We start from the raw sequence: 15528 nt of genomic DNA, 5'->3' as shown, positions 1-15528 counted from the left end.
AGGGCTCCAGAGAGCAAACTGACTGATGCAGGAGCCCAATCGCTCGCGCACAACTTTAATGCCGGCAGCTCACCATGTAGGATTTTTGCTCACCAGATTCCACAGCTGAGAGGGAGCCTTGGTGAGGACCAGTGTTCCCTCTAAGCTTAGTCGGTGTGAGCCAGCTCACAGCTTTTTAGCCTCCGGCTCACACTCAGGCCGGACGGCTCCAGAGAGCAAACTAATTCATGCAGGAGCCCAGTCGCTGGCTCACCACTTTCATGCCAGGAGCTCACCAAGGAGAATTTTTGCTCACCAGACTCCACAGCTGAGAGGGAGCCTTGGTGAAGACCAGTGTTCCCTCTAAGCTGAGTTGGTGTGAGCCAGCTCCCACAGTTCTGTAGCCTCCCACTCAGGCAGGAGGGCTCCAGAGAGCAAACTAATTCATACAGGAGCCCAGTCGCTGGCTCACAACTTTCATGCCAGGAGCTCACGAAGGAGAATTTTTGCTCACAGGACTCCCCAGCTGAGAGGGAGCCTTGGTGAGGACCAGTGTTCCCTCTCGGCTGAGTCAGTGTGAGCCAGCTCCCACAGCTTTTTAGCCTGTGGCTTACACATTTTTTTCTCAGGCAGGAGGGCTCCAGAGAGCAAACTGACTGATGCAGGAGCCCAATCACTCGTGCACAACTTTAATGCCGGCAGCTCACCATGTAGGATTTTTGCTTACAGGACTCCACAGTTGAGAGGGAGCCTTGGTGAGGACCAGTGTTCCCTCTAAGCTGAGTCGGTGTGAGCTAACTCACAGTTTTTTAGCCTCACACTCAGGAAGGGATGGGGCTCCAGAGAGCAAACTGATTGATGCAGGAGCCCAGTCGCTGGCTCACAACATTAATGCCAGGAGCTCACCAAGGAGAATTTTCGCTCACAGGACTCCACCGCTGAGAGGGAGCCTTGGTGAGGACCAGTGTTCCCTCTAAGCTGAGTCAGTGTGAGCTAGCTCACAGCTTTTTAGCCTCCGGCTCACATGTTTGGGTCTCAGCTCAGGAAGGAGGGCTCCAGAGAGCAAACTGATTTATGCAGCACCCCAATCACTGGCTCACAACTTTAATGTCAGCAGCTCACAAAGTAGAATTTCTGCTCACAGGACCCACAGCTTAATGGGAGTATTCATTGTGACCAGTGTTCTCTCTAAGCTGAGTTCGTGTGAGCTAGCTCACAGCTTTTTAGCCTCCGGCTCACACTCAGGCAGGAGGGCTCCAGAGAGCAAACTGAATGATGCAGGAGCCCAATCACTCGTTCACAACTTTAATGCCAGCAGCTCACCAAGTAGGATTTTTGCTCACAGGACTCCCCAGCTGAGAGGGAGCATTGGTTAGGACCAGTGTTCCCTCTAACCTGCATTAGTGTGAGCTAGCTCACAGTTTTTTAGCCTCCGGCTCACACTCAGGAAAGAGGGCTCCAGAGAGCAAACTGATTTATTCAGGAGCCCAATCGCTGGCTCACAACTTTAATGCCGGCAGCTCACCAAGTAGGATTTTTGCTCACAGGACTCCCCAGCTGAGAGGGAGCATTGGACAGGTGTCATTCCTTGGGCAGCCCTCACTACTGTTTCTTTAGCAGCAGAGCTTAATCAAGAGGATCAGCGTGTCTCCACCTTCCATATGAAGAGTGAGTGTTGCTCACTCATCTTTCTTGCTTCTGGCAAAGGTGAAGTGTTTTTGCAGTGTTAGAGGGGACAAACTGAGGCAGCAGACCTCATCAAGAAGACATGTAGGAGGGCCTCGCCCATCCTTTCAGAACAAGGTGCCACTTTCCTTAGACTTGACTTGGGGATAAAACATTTGCTTTGGGATACTTGACAGTCGCTTGTACCCAGAATTGAACTTTATTTGTCTTGTAGGTGCCACGGGACTAAAATCTCGTCTCCACATCTGTTTGTTAACTCTTGTATTTGTATGCTAATTTACTGCCGTTCACAGATCTTTCTTACATCCAGTCTCAGCTGTAATCATCCAGTACTTATGCATCTTGACTCGAAATGGCCCTTCCTGACAACAACCCATCCCCCTATAAGTAATGGTTGAGGAGGTTCTGTTCCACTGTATCTGAGGAAATGTGCTTGTACATGAAGGCTTATACCTTGAATAAAACTTTGCTGGTCTTAAAGGTGCCACTGGACTCAAACTTTGTCCTGTTGCTTCAGACCAACATGACTACCCCACCTGAATCTATTGACATTTTTTAGTAATTGTCCTGGTGGGGAAAGAGCATGTTCTGTAATGCATTATTAAATAGCTCCACGTTTTTGAGAGTGAGCTGTTGCCACATTTTAGTAAACCTAGTGGTTTTCAAATCAGCTTCTGGTGTTGATCATGCTGTGTCTGGTCTTTCTTGCTTACTTGAAAGTTTAGACCATAGCTGATATACCCATACCTCATAATTTGGAATTTTCCCACAAACATTTGAACACAGATTCCCCCCCCCCCCTCCGTCCTTTCATAAAATACTAAAAGAATGTCACATTTTCTCTTCAAGTTGGCTCAGACTGTGGGATTAGGAATGGATGTAAATTTATAGCCTTGTTCTAGCTTGAAGGATGGAAGGCATCAGCAAGGTACCCCTCTGTTGTAACTACAACCAGTTCAGTTGAGAACCCCGTGATCAGGGAACATTTGTTCGACAGTTTGAACTGCTTTTCAACCATTTGCTTGAAAAGATAACAATATAATAAATACGTTAAATAAATTGTTACTTTTTTGTTTAAAAAACGAGAGGCTACCTGCTACTTTGAAGGGCCTGTATAAAATACTGTGCATAACTATAAAGGCTGAGAGCTTTAAAAAAATGTCAATTCTGCATAAGGAAGTATGTGATGGCTTATTTCATATGGTTGGCTTTCACTGCTCTAATTTTAAGTTGTAGACTTGCCAATAGTATTGTTCAAATCAGGCTTGTAACTCACTAAGGTACTAAGACCAATTCTTCAACCTTTCATGTTGATCCTTTGACACATAGGGACTTTGTTCCCTGTGAATATGTTGGTCTGCCATTCTCATTTTACAACACGTGTATGGTTTTTTTTTTATTAACTCTTTCAATTGTTGCACATGTGTGTTTATTTAGACTCTGGCATCAGCTGACTCTCCAGGTTCTAGACTTTGTGCAAGACCCCTGCTTTGCCCAAGGAGATGGACTTATCAAGGTAATAACCCTATTTTTTCACGTATTTTAATCATTTTGATTGTATTCTGAGCATTCTCATTCACCAAATGTTTTTCAGTTGTTGACTTAAAAAACAGCAATAAAAAGGTAGACAATCTCCAAGGAATCAAGTAAATCAGTATTCCCAGTTTTTTGTGTATGCTTACTCATGCAGCAACTCTACTTGGCATGTTGTTTCATATAATTTCATAAGTTTACATCTTAATCGTTAATACAATTTATTTCAAAGTAAGTTTTGAGAAAAAAGCTTTTGTTCTGTAGAGAGCTTTATTACGTGGCTTATAATCACACTTCTTGAGCCATTGGTAAAAGTAATTCTGTTCTGAAGGTGTAATGTTGGTGTTTTTTATTGATGATATAAAATTAGCTCTAATATTGATTGTAGGGGAGTTGCAACTGCTCAGATCTGTAAACAGGTCTGTCCCACTGCAAATGTTCCTTATCACTTGTGGACTTTGGCCATTTACAGAAGCCAAAAATTTGAGAGGCGAATCTTGTAGTATCTTTAGAGCCAGAGCAGGTGGGCTGTGAATGCCTTTCTACAGTTCTTAGTATATTCAGAGGGCACATTGTGGAGTCGCTTGCTTCCAAGAAGGATGTACCTTGTTTTCCCAGAGTTCTGCTTGATACCATGCCTGCTGCATTTGATACACTTAGTGGTGAGCTAAAAACTACTCCCAGTGTAAAAAAGGTCCTATAGGTAATGATACCAAGTTACCTGTTAGCTGAAATATTTTTTATGTTGTCTCAAGACATATCCTTTTTGTTTTCTTTTGCTACAGCTTTATGAAAATTTCATCAGTGAGTTTGAACACAGGTAAAACTTTTAGTGTAGTTTACACTTTTTAAATTTAATATTAAGTTTTAAAATTAAATGTAATTTTTGAAGTACCTGTATAAGATCAGTTGTTCTCACTAACCCCTCTGTATTGTAGGGTGAACCCTTTGTCTCTTGTAGAGATCATTCTTCATGTAGTCCGGCAGATGACAGGTAAATACCGTTTCCATTTCCTTATAGCTATCTATCAGAATGTGCATGGATAAAGCCATCACCTCTAAAGCCCTTTAGTAGCTGTGGAGGGAAGAAGTGAGCCAGAGGCCTGTCTGGTCTCTTCCCAAGGATAATCCTGGGTGAAAAACGTCCCTAAAGCCCTCAGTTTCAAGACTTCTGTGATAGATTTAGGTATTTCATTGGATCCTTAATGTGACTTCTTGCTTACGCTCTTTAGATCCTAATGTGGCCCTAACTTTTCTGGAAAAGACCCGAGAAAAGGTATGTGCACTGTCTAATATATACTATATGCATATATTTAGTCCATTACAGTGAGTGGACTTGTTTTCCATGCATGTACTACGTTAGACAACAGTCTGCATTTCATATCACAGAAATGACTAAGGTTAAGAGTAAGGCCATACACATAATCAGGTTAAGCCAAAATGGTTTGCCTAGCTAGAACAATCATTTTCAGTGCTGTGTAATCTATTTTGTGGCTACAGGTAAAAAGCAGTGATGAAGCTGTGATTCTGTGTAAAACTGCCATTGGTGCGTTGAAATTAAATATCGGTGATCTACAAGTCACAAAGGTGAGTTAATAATAACATTTTTTGTCGTTATTAATGCAGCGTGTTTTGACTGTGTTTCACAGGATGGAATCTGCACTTTTGTTCATCTCTTTTTTGTATCTCTCCCTTCTGTTGCTTGTGTGTGTGTGTGTGTTCAGCATTGAACTCTGTGGAAAAGACAAAACTCCTTTTGATTTTTGTTCAGCTTTGAAGTGTTTTATTGAAAATGCAATATGACTTAGAAAATAGTGTTTTTTCAGACAAGTGTGTCTGTTGATCATTCAACAGAATGCTTGTGAATATGATAAACAGTTTTCTTCAAGTGGCTAGAAAGCTGAACAGGTTTTCAAAATATTTAGTTGGTTCCTTTTGCTTTCATGTCTTTTTAGCCATCAGCACATGTCAGTATCATAATCCATAGGCCCTTACAAAATGTCGGTGTTAGTGCTGAAATTTCCTTTATATAACATAGGGATTCTGATGAATTTGCCTGTTAGAAACTGTGTTCCAGTGCTAATCAGCTGTTTGGGATAGATGTATGGGTCTGGTTACACTCTTCCACCTCCTTTCTCCTAAGTTTGACTGGCACTGTCAGAGGATCTAACTAAAAAGATAATAGTAGAGTTGGTGGTGGGGTTAGTAGCTGTTTGTGCCTTTAATCAGGCTTTTAAAATATAGATATATATAATTAGGAATTATAGAAATGATAATGAAGATATTGTCTTTAAGTAGTCACAGATATCTGTACAAAAGTTGTAGATATGTTTCTTCAGGGAAATTAAGACTTTCTGTAGTGCAAGTCCTATTGCCAGCAGAAGTTAAGTGGTTGAATGCACTCTGATCCTTATGTTAATCTGTTTTGCACTGCATTTGGATTCTGTCAAATATTGCTGAGCATCATGCACCAACTGTTGCAGGAGATTCTTTAATTACTGCTTAGACTTTAAAGAGAGAGCATCATAAAGATGGTGACGCACAGATTTGCGTAAAATACTTGCGGGAGTTAAAAGTAGGTATCCCTTTTTTCCTTTAGGAGACCATTGAGGAGGTTGAGGAGATGCTGAATAACCTTCCTGGTGTGACATCTGTTCACAGCCGCTTTTATGATCTCTCCAGCAAGTATTACCAGACAATTGGGAATCATGCCTCTTACTATAAGGATGCATTACGGTTCCTGGGATGTATAGATGTCAAAGATCTGCCAGGTAATTATACTTTCTGAGTTGGACATACTGCAGCTGTTGTGCTTATGAAGGTCATCATTTGTGGGGATGAATTCCTCAGCTGATAAGGCAGTCCTCAGTGTCATTGATGGGATAATGTCAGAAGTGGGATAAAGGGAATCTTTGTGTAGCTATGTTGTGAAAAAACCATCTTTCAGTTGTTAATATGGGGATGTATAATACTATTCTAGCTCTCAAGTTACATGTCTTGGAAATCGGAGGGCTTTGTCCGAAGCCAGGTAAAACCTGAAGTAGTAAGATGGAAGTCGAATCCCTTGGCAGTTCTGTTTAGGTCCCCATCCCATGCCTTTCTTATGACTATTCTTGCTCATCACCTCCATTCTCAATTTCTGTGCCTTTCCTCTCTTTATTTATTCATTTTATTGTTTCTATTTGTATCCCGCCTTGCTGGACACGCTGGCTCAAGGCGGCTAACAAGATCAGATAGCATAAAACAATCCAAAATTAAGACAGTTAAAAACAACATCCCAGTTAACAACATCAGTAGATGAAAACAGCAAATGATGGCGGTATTCAAGTCGGCCCAAGGGCAGGGGTAGCATCCAACAAAGTCGGATGATAACGATGTTCCAAGTCAGCCCAGTGGTAAAAGTAGCATCCAGCAGGGTCCCTCTCTTCTTCTACCCCATTATGTGACAAAGTATCCCAAATAAGCAGATATTAAATTATGTAATTTTCCCCCAAAAAAAGTCTTGGCGGGAGAATTTGGCACTTCTGTGCATAGAATGCTTATTGTGTGTAGAACAAGAGGACACACATGTTTGTATGTCATAACACAAAATATAGATAGAACAGGTACTGTTACTGCCAGCATTCCATTGGGTGTCTCCTACTGGGGATGCAGGAAGGACTGTAGGACTGTCACTTGAGCCAGAGATTTTTCCTTTTCAGTGGCTGACCAGCAGGAGAGAGCCTTTACTTTAGGATTAGCAGGACTCCTGGGTGAAGGAGTCTATAACTTTGGGGAACTGGTAAGTTCAGTCTTTTGGTTAAAACATTGGGGTAGAGGCAGGTGGCTGCTGTTGTCCCATTGACGTCCCACTGTATTATTTCCTCAGCTTATGCATCCTGTACTGGAGTCTTTGAGGAGCACTGATAGGCAGTGGCTGATTGACACGCTCTATGCCTTCAACAGTGGTAACGTGGAAAAATTCCAGACTTTGAAGTCAGCATGGGGCCAGCAGGTGAGTGGATGGTGTGGACTGATGGCACTCTGGGAAAGTAACATAGTTCCTGTATGATTATATATAATCAGAATAATGATTTCCCTGATTTATACCATTTTGTTAGCACAGTTGGTTTTTTTACACTTACCCTGATCTTGATTTGTTCTTTGTACTTAAATAATTAGTTTGTAACAGCAGGTTGTAAGACATCCATTAGCTTGGTTTCTGTATCCAGGCCTACACAACTGGTGACCTACCAAACCAAGTACCACTTACCAAGGGGCTCAAGCCTCCTGTTTTTGCTGCTTGCCTGAGACTGCAAAATTGTCAAGCAATTGGCAGCCTTTTGTACAGAGTTGGTGGGCTGTATTCCGTGTTAAGTTGTGTGGGCATCTTCTGATTTTTGCATGTGGCTACCGGAAGCCACACTAATGAAATCTCCCTCTGTATTCTACTTGATATTCCTTTTGCAGTCAAAATTTTGAGCTAATATAGTTGGAAGTTTGCATTTAAAAGTAAGATATGTCTCTGACATCACAAGAGGAAGAAGAGATTGGATTTATATCCCGACCTTCACTACCCAAAGGTGTCTCAGAGCAGCTTACAAACTCCTTTCCCTTCCCCTCCCCACAACAGACACCCTGTGAGGTAGGTGGGGCTGAGAGAGCTCTGACAGAAACTGCTCTTTTTCAAGGACAGCTCTTGTCAGAACTACAGCTTGCCCAAGGTGATCCAGCCAGGTGCAAGTGGAGGAGTGGGGAATCAAACCCGGTTCTCCCAGATTAGAGTTCACGCACTCTGCTGGATCCAACCCTGCTGGGTCCAACTAGTGGTCCATTTAGCCCAGTATCCTGGTTCACACAGTGGCCAACCAGTTGCCCTGGAGGACCAACAAACAGATCATAGAGGCCAAGGCTATCCTCTGATGTTTCCTTCTAACACTGGGTTTCAGAAGTTTACTGCCTCTGTATGTGGAAGTTCCCTTTACTCACCATGGCTTGTAGTCAGAGAGGGCTATTTCCTCCATGAATCCATCTAACCCCCCTCTAAAAACCTTGCTTAACAATAAAGCCAGTTCAGTGTAGTGGTTAAGAGCGGTGGACTCTAATCTGGAGAACCGGGTTTGATTCCCCACTCTTCGACATGTAGCCAGCTGGGTGACCTTGGGTCAGTCAAAGTTCTCTCAGAGCTGTTCTCTCAAGAGCAGTTCTCTGAGGGTTCTCTCAGCTCCACCTACCTTACAGGGTGTCAGTTGTGGGGAGAGGAAGGGAAGGAGATTGTAAGCTGCTTTGAGACTCCGACTGAAGGGCAGGGTATAAATCCAACTCTCCTCCTCCTCCTCCTTTCTGAATATTTAACCTAAGTACATTTGCAAGCATTGATTCTAAAACCAGATGTTACCTGGCAAGACTGAGTCCGATGGATTTTCAAAGTCCAAAACAGATTCTCCACCCAACCTGGCTCACCCAGAATCAAGAGGTATCCCAAAGTTAGATATAATCCAAATCGAGATGTTTGACTAACCCAGACTCTGCACTGTTATGTTTTACAGCCAGACCTGGCTGCAAATGAAACTCTCCTCCTACAGAAGATTCAGCTGTTGTGCCTCATGGAGGTGAGTCAGTAGTGGAAATCCGTTTGACACATAGTATCTCTAATGAATTGGTTGAATTTGGAAATGTATTTTCATTTGGTTGTTTGATAGGTTTTTGTCTTAAGTATCTAATGAGCTCTTCCGGCCGGATGTAGATTTATTTATTTTTTTCTGCGTTCTTCACACTACTAAGAGAATTTCGGAAAGTAAAGTGCCAGACTGACTATACTCCCTTCCCCCCCCCCCCCCAGGTTCCTCAGTCCTTCATCAATCCTGGACAAATGGGTGGGTGGGGGGCGGCGATACTCACTTGAGAGTCTTTCTCCTTCAGGACACTCCCCCTGCACCAAAAATCTCCGGCACGGATTGGCCTGGGAGGCTGAAGAGAGTTTGGCTACCTGGTTTCAGCCTGTACCCTGCCGAGCCTTTGGGCCTTGGACTCCACCAGGCCCTTAGTTCTGGGGGGCTTCAGTGTCCACCGTGATGATGCCGCCTCTTGGCAGAGGCTGTGGGGACCTCGGAGTAATCTATGAGAGTCGACAATCCGACAGCCGTGTTTGGCATGGTCGATTGCAGTCCTTTGACCCACTGCCGTGCCGACATGGGGATACAAGGGGACCGCCTTGCAGTGGCTTGTCTCTTTTCTCCAAGGTCAGGGACGGAGAGTGGCACTTGGGGAGAAGGTCTCACCACGCCACCCACTGGTATGTGGCATCCTCTCCCCTATGTTACTTAACATCGACATGTGCCCTCTTGCCCAGCTGGTCCAGAGGTTTGGGCTGGGTTATCACCAATACGCTGATGACACCCAGCTATAGCTGCTGATGGACAGCCACCCAGGTACCACCCCAGAGGTTCTGGCTAGGGCCCTGGAGGCTGTGGCACGGAGGCCCTGTGCCTGAGCTGCGGGGAGACAGAACTGGGGATCCGGCTCCCCACCCTCGACAGGGTGCCGTCAGTGCCAGCATCAACGGTGAGAAGTCTGGGTATGACCTTGGATGCCTCACTTTCAGTGGAGGCCCAGGTAACAACCGTTGCCAGATCAGCATTTTTTCCATCTTTGACAATTCAGGAAATTGGCCCCCTGTCTCTCCCCCCATGGGGAGATCCATGCCTTGGTCACCTCCAGGCTGGACTACTGTAACTCACTCTCCACAGGGCTACCCTTGAGACTGATCCGGAAACTCCAGCTGCGCGTTTCCTTACTGGGACCTCGGGACAAGCACATATACAGTTTATGCTCCACCAGCTTCATTGGCTTTCAGTTGAGTACCAGATCAAGTTCAAGGTTCTGGTATTAACCTTTAAAGCCCTGTGCAATCTGGGACCACCGTATCTGCAAGACCATCTCTCCCGCTATGTCCCCGGAGATCTCTGTGTTCTTCAGATCAACATCTGCTGGCGATCCCCGGCCCACAGGATGTCCACTTAGCCTCATCCAGGCCTGGTGGAACAGTCTCCCAATTGAGATCAGGGCTCTGCAGGATTTACAACCATTCCACAAGGGCCTGTAAAACAGAGCTGATCCGCCAGGCCTTTGGTAAGGCGGCAGACACCATAGACACACCCCACACCCCCCCCCCCCCCATTCTATTCACCTGTGCCACTCACAGGTATTTTTAATATATTGAGCGGTGGGAATTTTTGCCACTTGATAAAAATCAGTATATATGAGCACACATACAAGGGTCAAAACTTTCCGAGGTCGCTTTAAGGGTATTATTGTCATCTCGTGATTTATGTATGGATTTGAATTTTAATCTTTTATTATATTATGTTTTAATATTTTAAATTGTTATATTTGTGTGTTGTGAGACGCCCAGAGGTTGCTTGCGGGGTAGGGCGGGATACAAGTAAATAAATAAATACTTCTGTTATTGTTATGATAGGAGGTACACTCCTTTTATATTGTGAGGCAAAAAGAGTTGTGCTTTGTCACTTTTGGCCATTCCACTGCAGCTGAAACAAAGGAATGGGTAATTCAAGTTGGAATCCTACATCTGTGTAAGAGCACCACTTGGTATCCAAGTGATATGTACCGTTACCCTGGCATATCCATGACCTAATTTGATCCAACTGACCGTAGTGGAATTCCTGTTTTTCAAAATAGTAGAGTTTCCTTATATGTCAGTCTTTTAAGTCTCGTTTGCTGTCTGAAGCTTCTTTAAACGGCTCTAATGTAATAATGAACTGCAGACTGGAAGGTCAGTAGTTCAGCAGTTCGAGACCCAAGTGCTGCATGACGGCATGAGCTCCCTTCTCTGGTCCCAGCTCCTGCCAACCTAGCAGTTCGAAAGCAAGAAATTGCAAGTAGATAAATAGGTACCACTTCAGTGGGAAGGTAACAGCGTTCCGTGCGCCTCGGCGTTTAGTCACGCCGGCCACATGACCACGGAAACATCTTCAGACAGCGCTGGCTCTTCGGCTTGGAAATGGAGATGAGCACCGCAACCCTAGAGTCGGATTCGACTTGCTTTCGAGGAAGGGAAACCCTTTACCTCTAATGTAAAATTGGCATAGGTTTCATTCAGGTGCTTACTCAGCAGAGCACTTTGGCATCGGCTGAATCCATATTTTTATTTGGGGTTTGTTCAGCAAGCTGATTTTTTCACATCCATATCCCTCAATAACAGCCAGCCTTTTAAAGAGAATTTATCATATCCTGCTGTGAAAAAAAATCTAGCTTGTTTGTCAGAATCATAGAGTGTTAGAGTTGGAAGGGACCTTGCAGGAGCCTAGTCAATCGGTTATTTCACAGAGACAGGTAAGGATTGTCTCAAAGCCCCACTAGGCATCTTCCCCCTCTTGCTGATCTTGTCATCCACTGTGTGAAAGCCGTTGAGAGCCAAGGCAACTGGAAAGATTGAGAGGAGCTTTTGCGGAATCCCACTCTCCCTGGGTGGAATTTCTCCATACTTCCCCAAAGCTCCTCCTGAGCCCCTTGAGGTGTCAGGGCCACCCCCCCGCAAAGAGTACCCCTGTTCTTTATGCTGTCCATCTGGTGTCAGGCACCAGAAAGGGAGTAAGGAAATGGTGCAAGGATTGTGTGCACTCACCATTCTACAGAGGCCCAGCACAGATGAACAGAAATCTGTCAGCATAGAATGGAAAAAACAACTCTAAAGACATAAATATATATAAACAAAGAGAATGTTGCTTACCTAACTCTGGTATTCCACCTCCATCCCCACAGGGGTCATTTCGTAGAAAAAGAGGTGCAGGAGCTCATTAGCATACCTTATTTGCACATGTCACACCCCCTGACGTCACCGGACGTGTGTCAGAAGGCAACACCCCCCGCTCAGGCTCCACTGGACTGTTTTGGAGTGCTAGCTATTGGGGGGGTGATGTGCAGATCTGTCCTTGCAGAGGAGGGAGAGCTTGTACCTGAATAAAACTTGGTCTTAAAGGTGCCACTGGACTGTTTTGGATTGCTAGCTATTTGGGGGGGGGGGAACGCGCAAATCTACCCTCACAGAGGAGGGAGAGCTCGTACCTGAAGGCGAGCAAGTGGGTGGTGCTGCAACTTACCTTGCTGCTTCTTCCTCCTCGTGGCCCGACTGAGGGCTGCTGGGAGCAGGGGGCGGGGCTTGTTGCATGTGCCCGCACCCTGGGCTCCTTACTGCTGGAGCTCCGTTCCTGTGCGCTCTCGCAGGAAATGACCCCTGGGTGTACTTATAGAGAGTGTTTTCTCTCGCTCCCAACACCCACGCAGTTTCCCAACTGACAAGCTGCTTTTATTCCTGGTTATGTCAATGGTTGGTAAGCAGTATTCTTATTCTCCTTAGAAGGGTGGACCTTAGATGCCGACTGAAACCCAGTTAGCCAACCAGAGTGAGTCTTGCATCTGTGAGTAAATTAAAATCCCAGGCTCTGCCTCTTCCCAGCTACTGATCACCTTCTAAGCCCTTCCTGGCTGTAACGTAAGGTGGTTTATGACTGTGCCCACAAGTGGGTGTATTTTCTTAGGACAAATGACCTCATTCATGACGAGGGTAAGTAAAAAAAAGCTTTTATGCTGATTTGGGGTTTTTAAGAGAATATCTTTCTTTGGAGTTGAGGCTAGGTAAAGGTAAAGGTTTCCCTTGTTCGAAAGCCAGTCGACTCCGACTCTAGGGATGCGGTGCTCATCTCTGTTTCCAAGCCAAAGAGCCAGAGCTGTCCGAAGACCTTTCTGTGGTCATGTGGCCAGCATGACTAGACGCCGAGGCGCATGGAACGCTGTGACCTTCCCACCGAAGCGATACCTGTTTTCTACTTGCAATGTCTTGCTTTCGGACTGCTAGGTTGGCAGGAGCTAGGGCCAGAGACGGGCGCTCACTCAGTCATGCAGCACTCGGGTTTCGAACTGCTGAACAGCTGACCTTCCGGTCTGCAGTTCAGCGTCTTAACCACTTGAGCCACCGCAGCCCCTGAGTTGAGGCTAAATTAACCTTAATTTTACTTGCCTGCAGATGACCTTCACTCGACCAGCAAATCACAGACAACTCACTTTTGAGGAGATTGCTAAGAGTGCCAAAGTCACTGTGAATGAGGTGAGTTGCTCTGTGAACTGATATATGAAGAAGCCAAAGGTCCTGAGCTTCGGTTGAGTGTATTCATTCACTGTTAAAAAACTTCAGGTGATTCATTTAAAATATTCTTTGTTAAATTCAGGTTGGTGAACAGCTTCTAGGCAAGTAGTTACAGAGACTAAAGTTTCAATACTTTATTTTTTCTGTTCTTATTAATGGCTTTATTTTGATTTCTAACAAATACTTCTACTGTTCAGTTGTACAGTGATTTGCTTGAGAACAGTTGAGAACTTTCTGAAGCCAGCAAAGGTTCTTATTTTCTTCTGCAGGTGGAGCTGTTGGTGATGAAGGCACTTTCAGTGGGTTTAGTAAAGGGCAGTATTGATGAAGTGGATAAAAAAGTTCACATGACATGGGTCCAACCACGGGTGCTGGATTTACAACAGGTAATCATGGCTGAGATCTTGATGCTACACCCTTTTTCTGGTTGGCCTGGAGTCTTGAGGGGAAAAGCGATCTAATTTATTACAGCAAAAGCCAGTAAAACAGTACAATTCTGATATAGGAAGAATTAAAACAGTAAAAACATAGGAATTGTATAAAAGCATTAACAAGAGAAAATTAATAACATTAGTAAAATAAGAGAATCATACAGTTTTTTCAGCTAAAATAAGTTTACGTTTCCTAATAGCTAAGCAACAAAATTTTGCCACAGCGTAAGTCACTGAGCTCTGGACGTCTTCTAGGAGGGATTTACAAAGGACTTCTGGCCTAAAGTCAAGATAAGACTGCAGAGGGCGAAATCTAGACAAAAGGGGTAGTATAAGATGGTCTCGTTTCTCCCGATAGAATCTGCAGAACAGGAGGACATGAGTAACTGATTCCAGCATATTAGCCATGCATGGGCATCTACGTTCATGCATTGGAACTCGAGTGAATTTACCTTGCAGTACAGCGGAAGGGAGTGCCTCAAAACGGGTTCTGGAAAGGCCCATCTGTAGGGTTCATGGGTAATGTTAACTAAATAAGGGGCGACAGTAAAATGAGGCCAAGATTTTATATTTCTGAAGTTCTCGGGTAGCGAGGCTTCTTCATTTTGTGATTCAACATCACAAAGCCTCTGCGCGACAGCTGTTCCTGCCTTGCATAGGCTCCCATAGAAGAGATCTTCTGGTAATAGGCCAATCTGATTTAACTTATTAAGAATTTGTGTGGACCAGGCAGGGTGAGGGTCCGAGGCTAATAGGTAAGGTATTAAACCCTTCGGGTTGTAATGAATTTTTAGCCAGAGTGTTATAGGGGAAAAGCTTATCTCTGTGTAGGATGGGAGGAGAGGGAAGCACTGGTAAAACATTCCTCTTCTGTGTCAGTTACTGTGCCTTATGTAAGCCCTTTGTTGAGCCGGCAAAATCAAGTTTATTCAGATTGATCCTCTGCGTCTTCCTACCTAATTATGGTACCGTCAAAACTATATATAAGATAAATATCTCGCTATCAGGATGAAATGAATTTCAGAAAATAAAAGACACTACTGGGAGACATGCTGCATGTTAACGTCTCTAATAATCCTGGCTGTCCTGGGAAACATTCTGATAGAGAAAAGCTTCAGTTCTTGTGTCCCTAACCTCTACAACCCCTGTTAACTTCCATGTTTCCCGGTTCTAAAGTGCTTGTGGATTTGCTTCCTAGATAAAGGGCATGAAAGACCGCCTGGAATTCTGGTGCACAGATGTGAAGAGCATGGAGATGCTGGTAGAACACCAAGCCCACGATATCCTAACATAAAGGACCTTGTACTGGCTGGAAGAGTGTCTTGTACTGTTGCTGAAACTGGCAGTGCCCTGACCACTGACTCTGTATGAATTCTATTAAAAATGGGGGCTAGGGGAGGAGGGGAAGAACTACTTCTCTGATGCTTGTACAGAGGACTAAGTGGCCTTTGCTGCATAACCCTTTGGTGCTTGGAGTCGGGAATTCCCTATTTATGTGCTAGCATTGAACTAGTGCTCACCAAGGGAACTCCCACCCTGCTGTCACCAAAGGTGTGTGTGTGGGAGGGGGAATAAGGGTTCCATAATGGTGGATTTAATTGGTCTTGGTTTGGGGCTGTTGTGATGGAGGATGCTGGGATGTTGGGAGCTCTGTGCTAACCATGGAGGTCTCTAACTCAGCAATGGAGTGGCAGCAAAACTTCCATTTTGCACGTGGGGTGCACAAGGGAAGGGCCACCCCACCACTGTCAGGCA

General features: G+C 44.7%; 1 protein-coding gene across 1 annotated transcript in view; it reads left to right on the top strand.

Annotated features, from left to right (window-relative positions):
• PSMD13 (proteasome 26S subunit, non-ATPase 13) overlaps positions 1 to 15522 on the top strand; it is a 16419-nt gene extending 897 nt beyond the window's left edge. The window contains exons 2-13 of the mRNA XM_015413918.1: positions 3103 to 3181; positions 3984 to 4018; positions 4137 to 4192; positions 4431 to 4474; positions 4699 to 4785; positions 5798 to 5969; positions 6900 to 6979; positions 7067 to 7192; positions 8727 to 8789; positions 13223 to 13303; positions 13612 to 13728; positions 14972 to 15522. Of these exons, the coding sequence (XP_015269404.1) occupies positions 3103 to 3181; positions 3984 to 4018; positions 4137 to 4192; positions 4431 to 4474; positions 4699 to 4785; positions 5798 to 5969; positions 6900 to 6979; positions 7067 to 7192; positions 8727 to 8789; positions 13223 to 13303; positions 13612 to 13728; positions 14972 to 15067 (1036 nt within the window). The 3' untranslated portion in view covers positions 15068 to 15522. The remainder of the gene's footprint in view (positions 1 to 3102; positions 3182 to 3983; positions 4019 to 4136; positions 4193 to 4430; positions 4475 to 4698; positions 4786 to 5797; positions 5970 to 6899; positions 6980 to 7066; positions 7193 to 8726; positions 8790 to 13222; positions 13304 to 13611; positions 13729 to 14971) is intronic.
• The last annotated feature ends 6 nt before the right edge of the window (positions 15523 to 15528 follow it).

This window comes from Gekko japonicus, unplaced genomic scaffold, assembly GCF_001447785.1.
Source record: "Gekko japonicus isolate JY-2015 unplaced genomic scaffold, Gekko_japonicus_V1.1 scaffold1701, whole genome shotgun sequence".
In the NCBI taxonomy this organism is placed as follows: Eukaryota; Metazoa; Chordata; class Lepidosauria; order Squamata; family Gekkonidae; genus Gekko; species Gekko japonicus.
The sequence above is the reverse complement of the archived record's forward strand: the minus strand, read 5'-3'. Positions and strand labels throughout refer to the sequence as shown.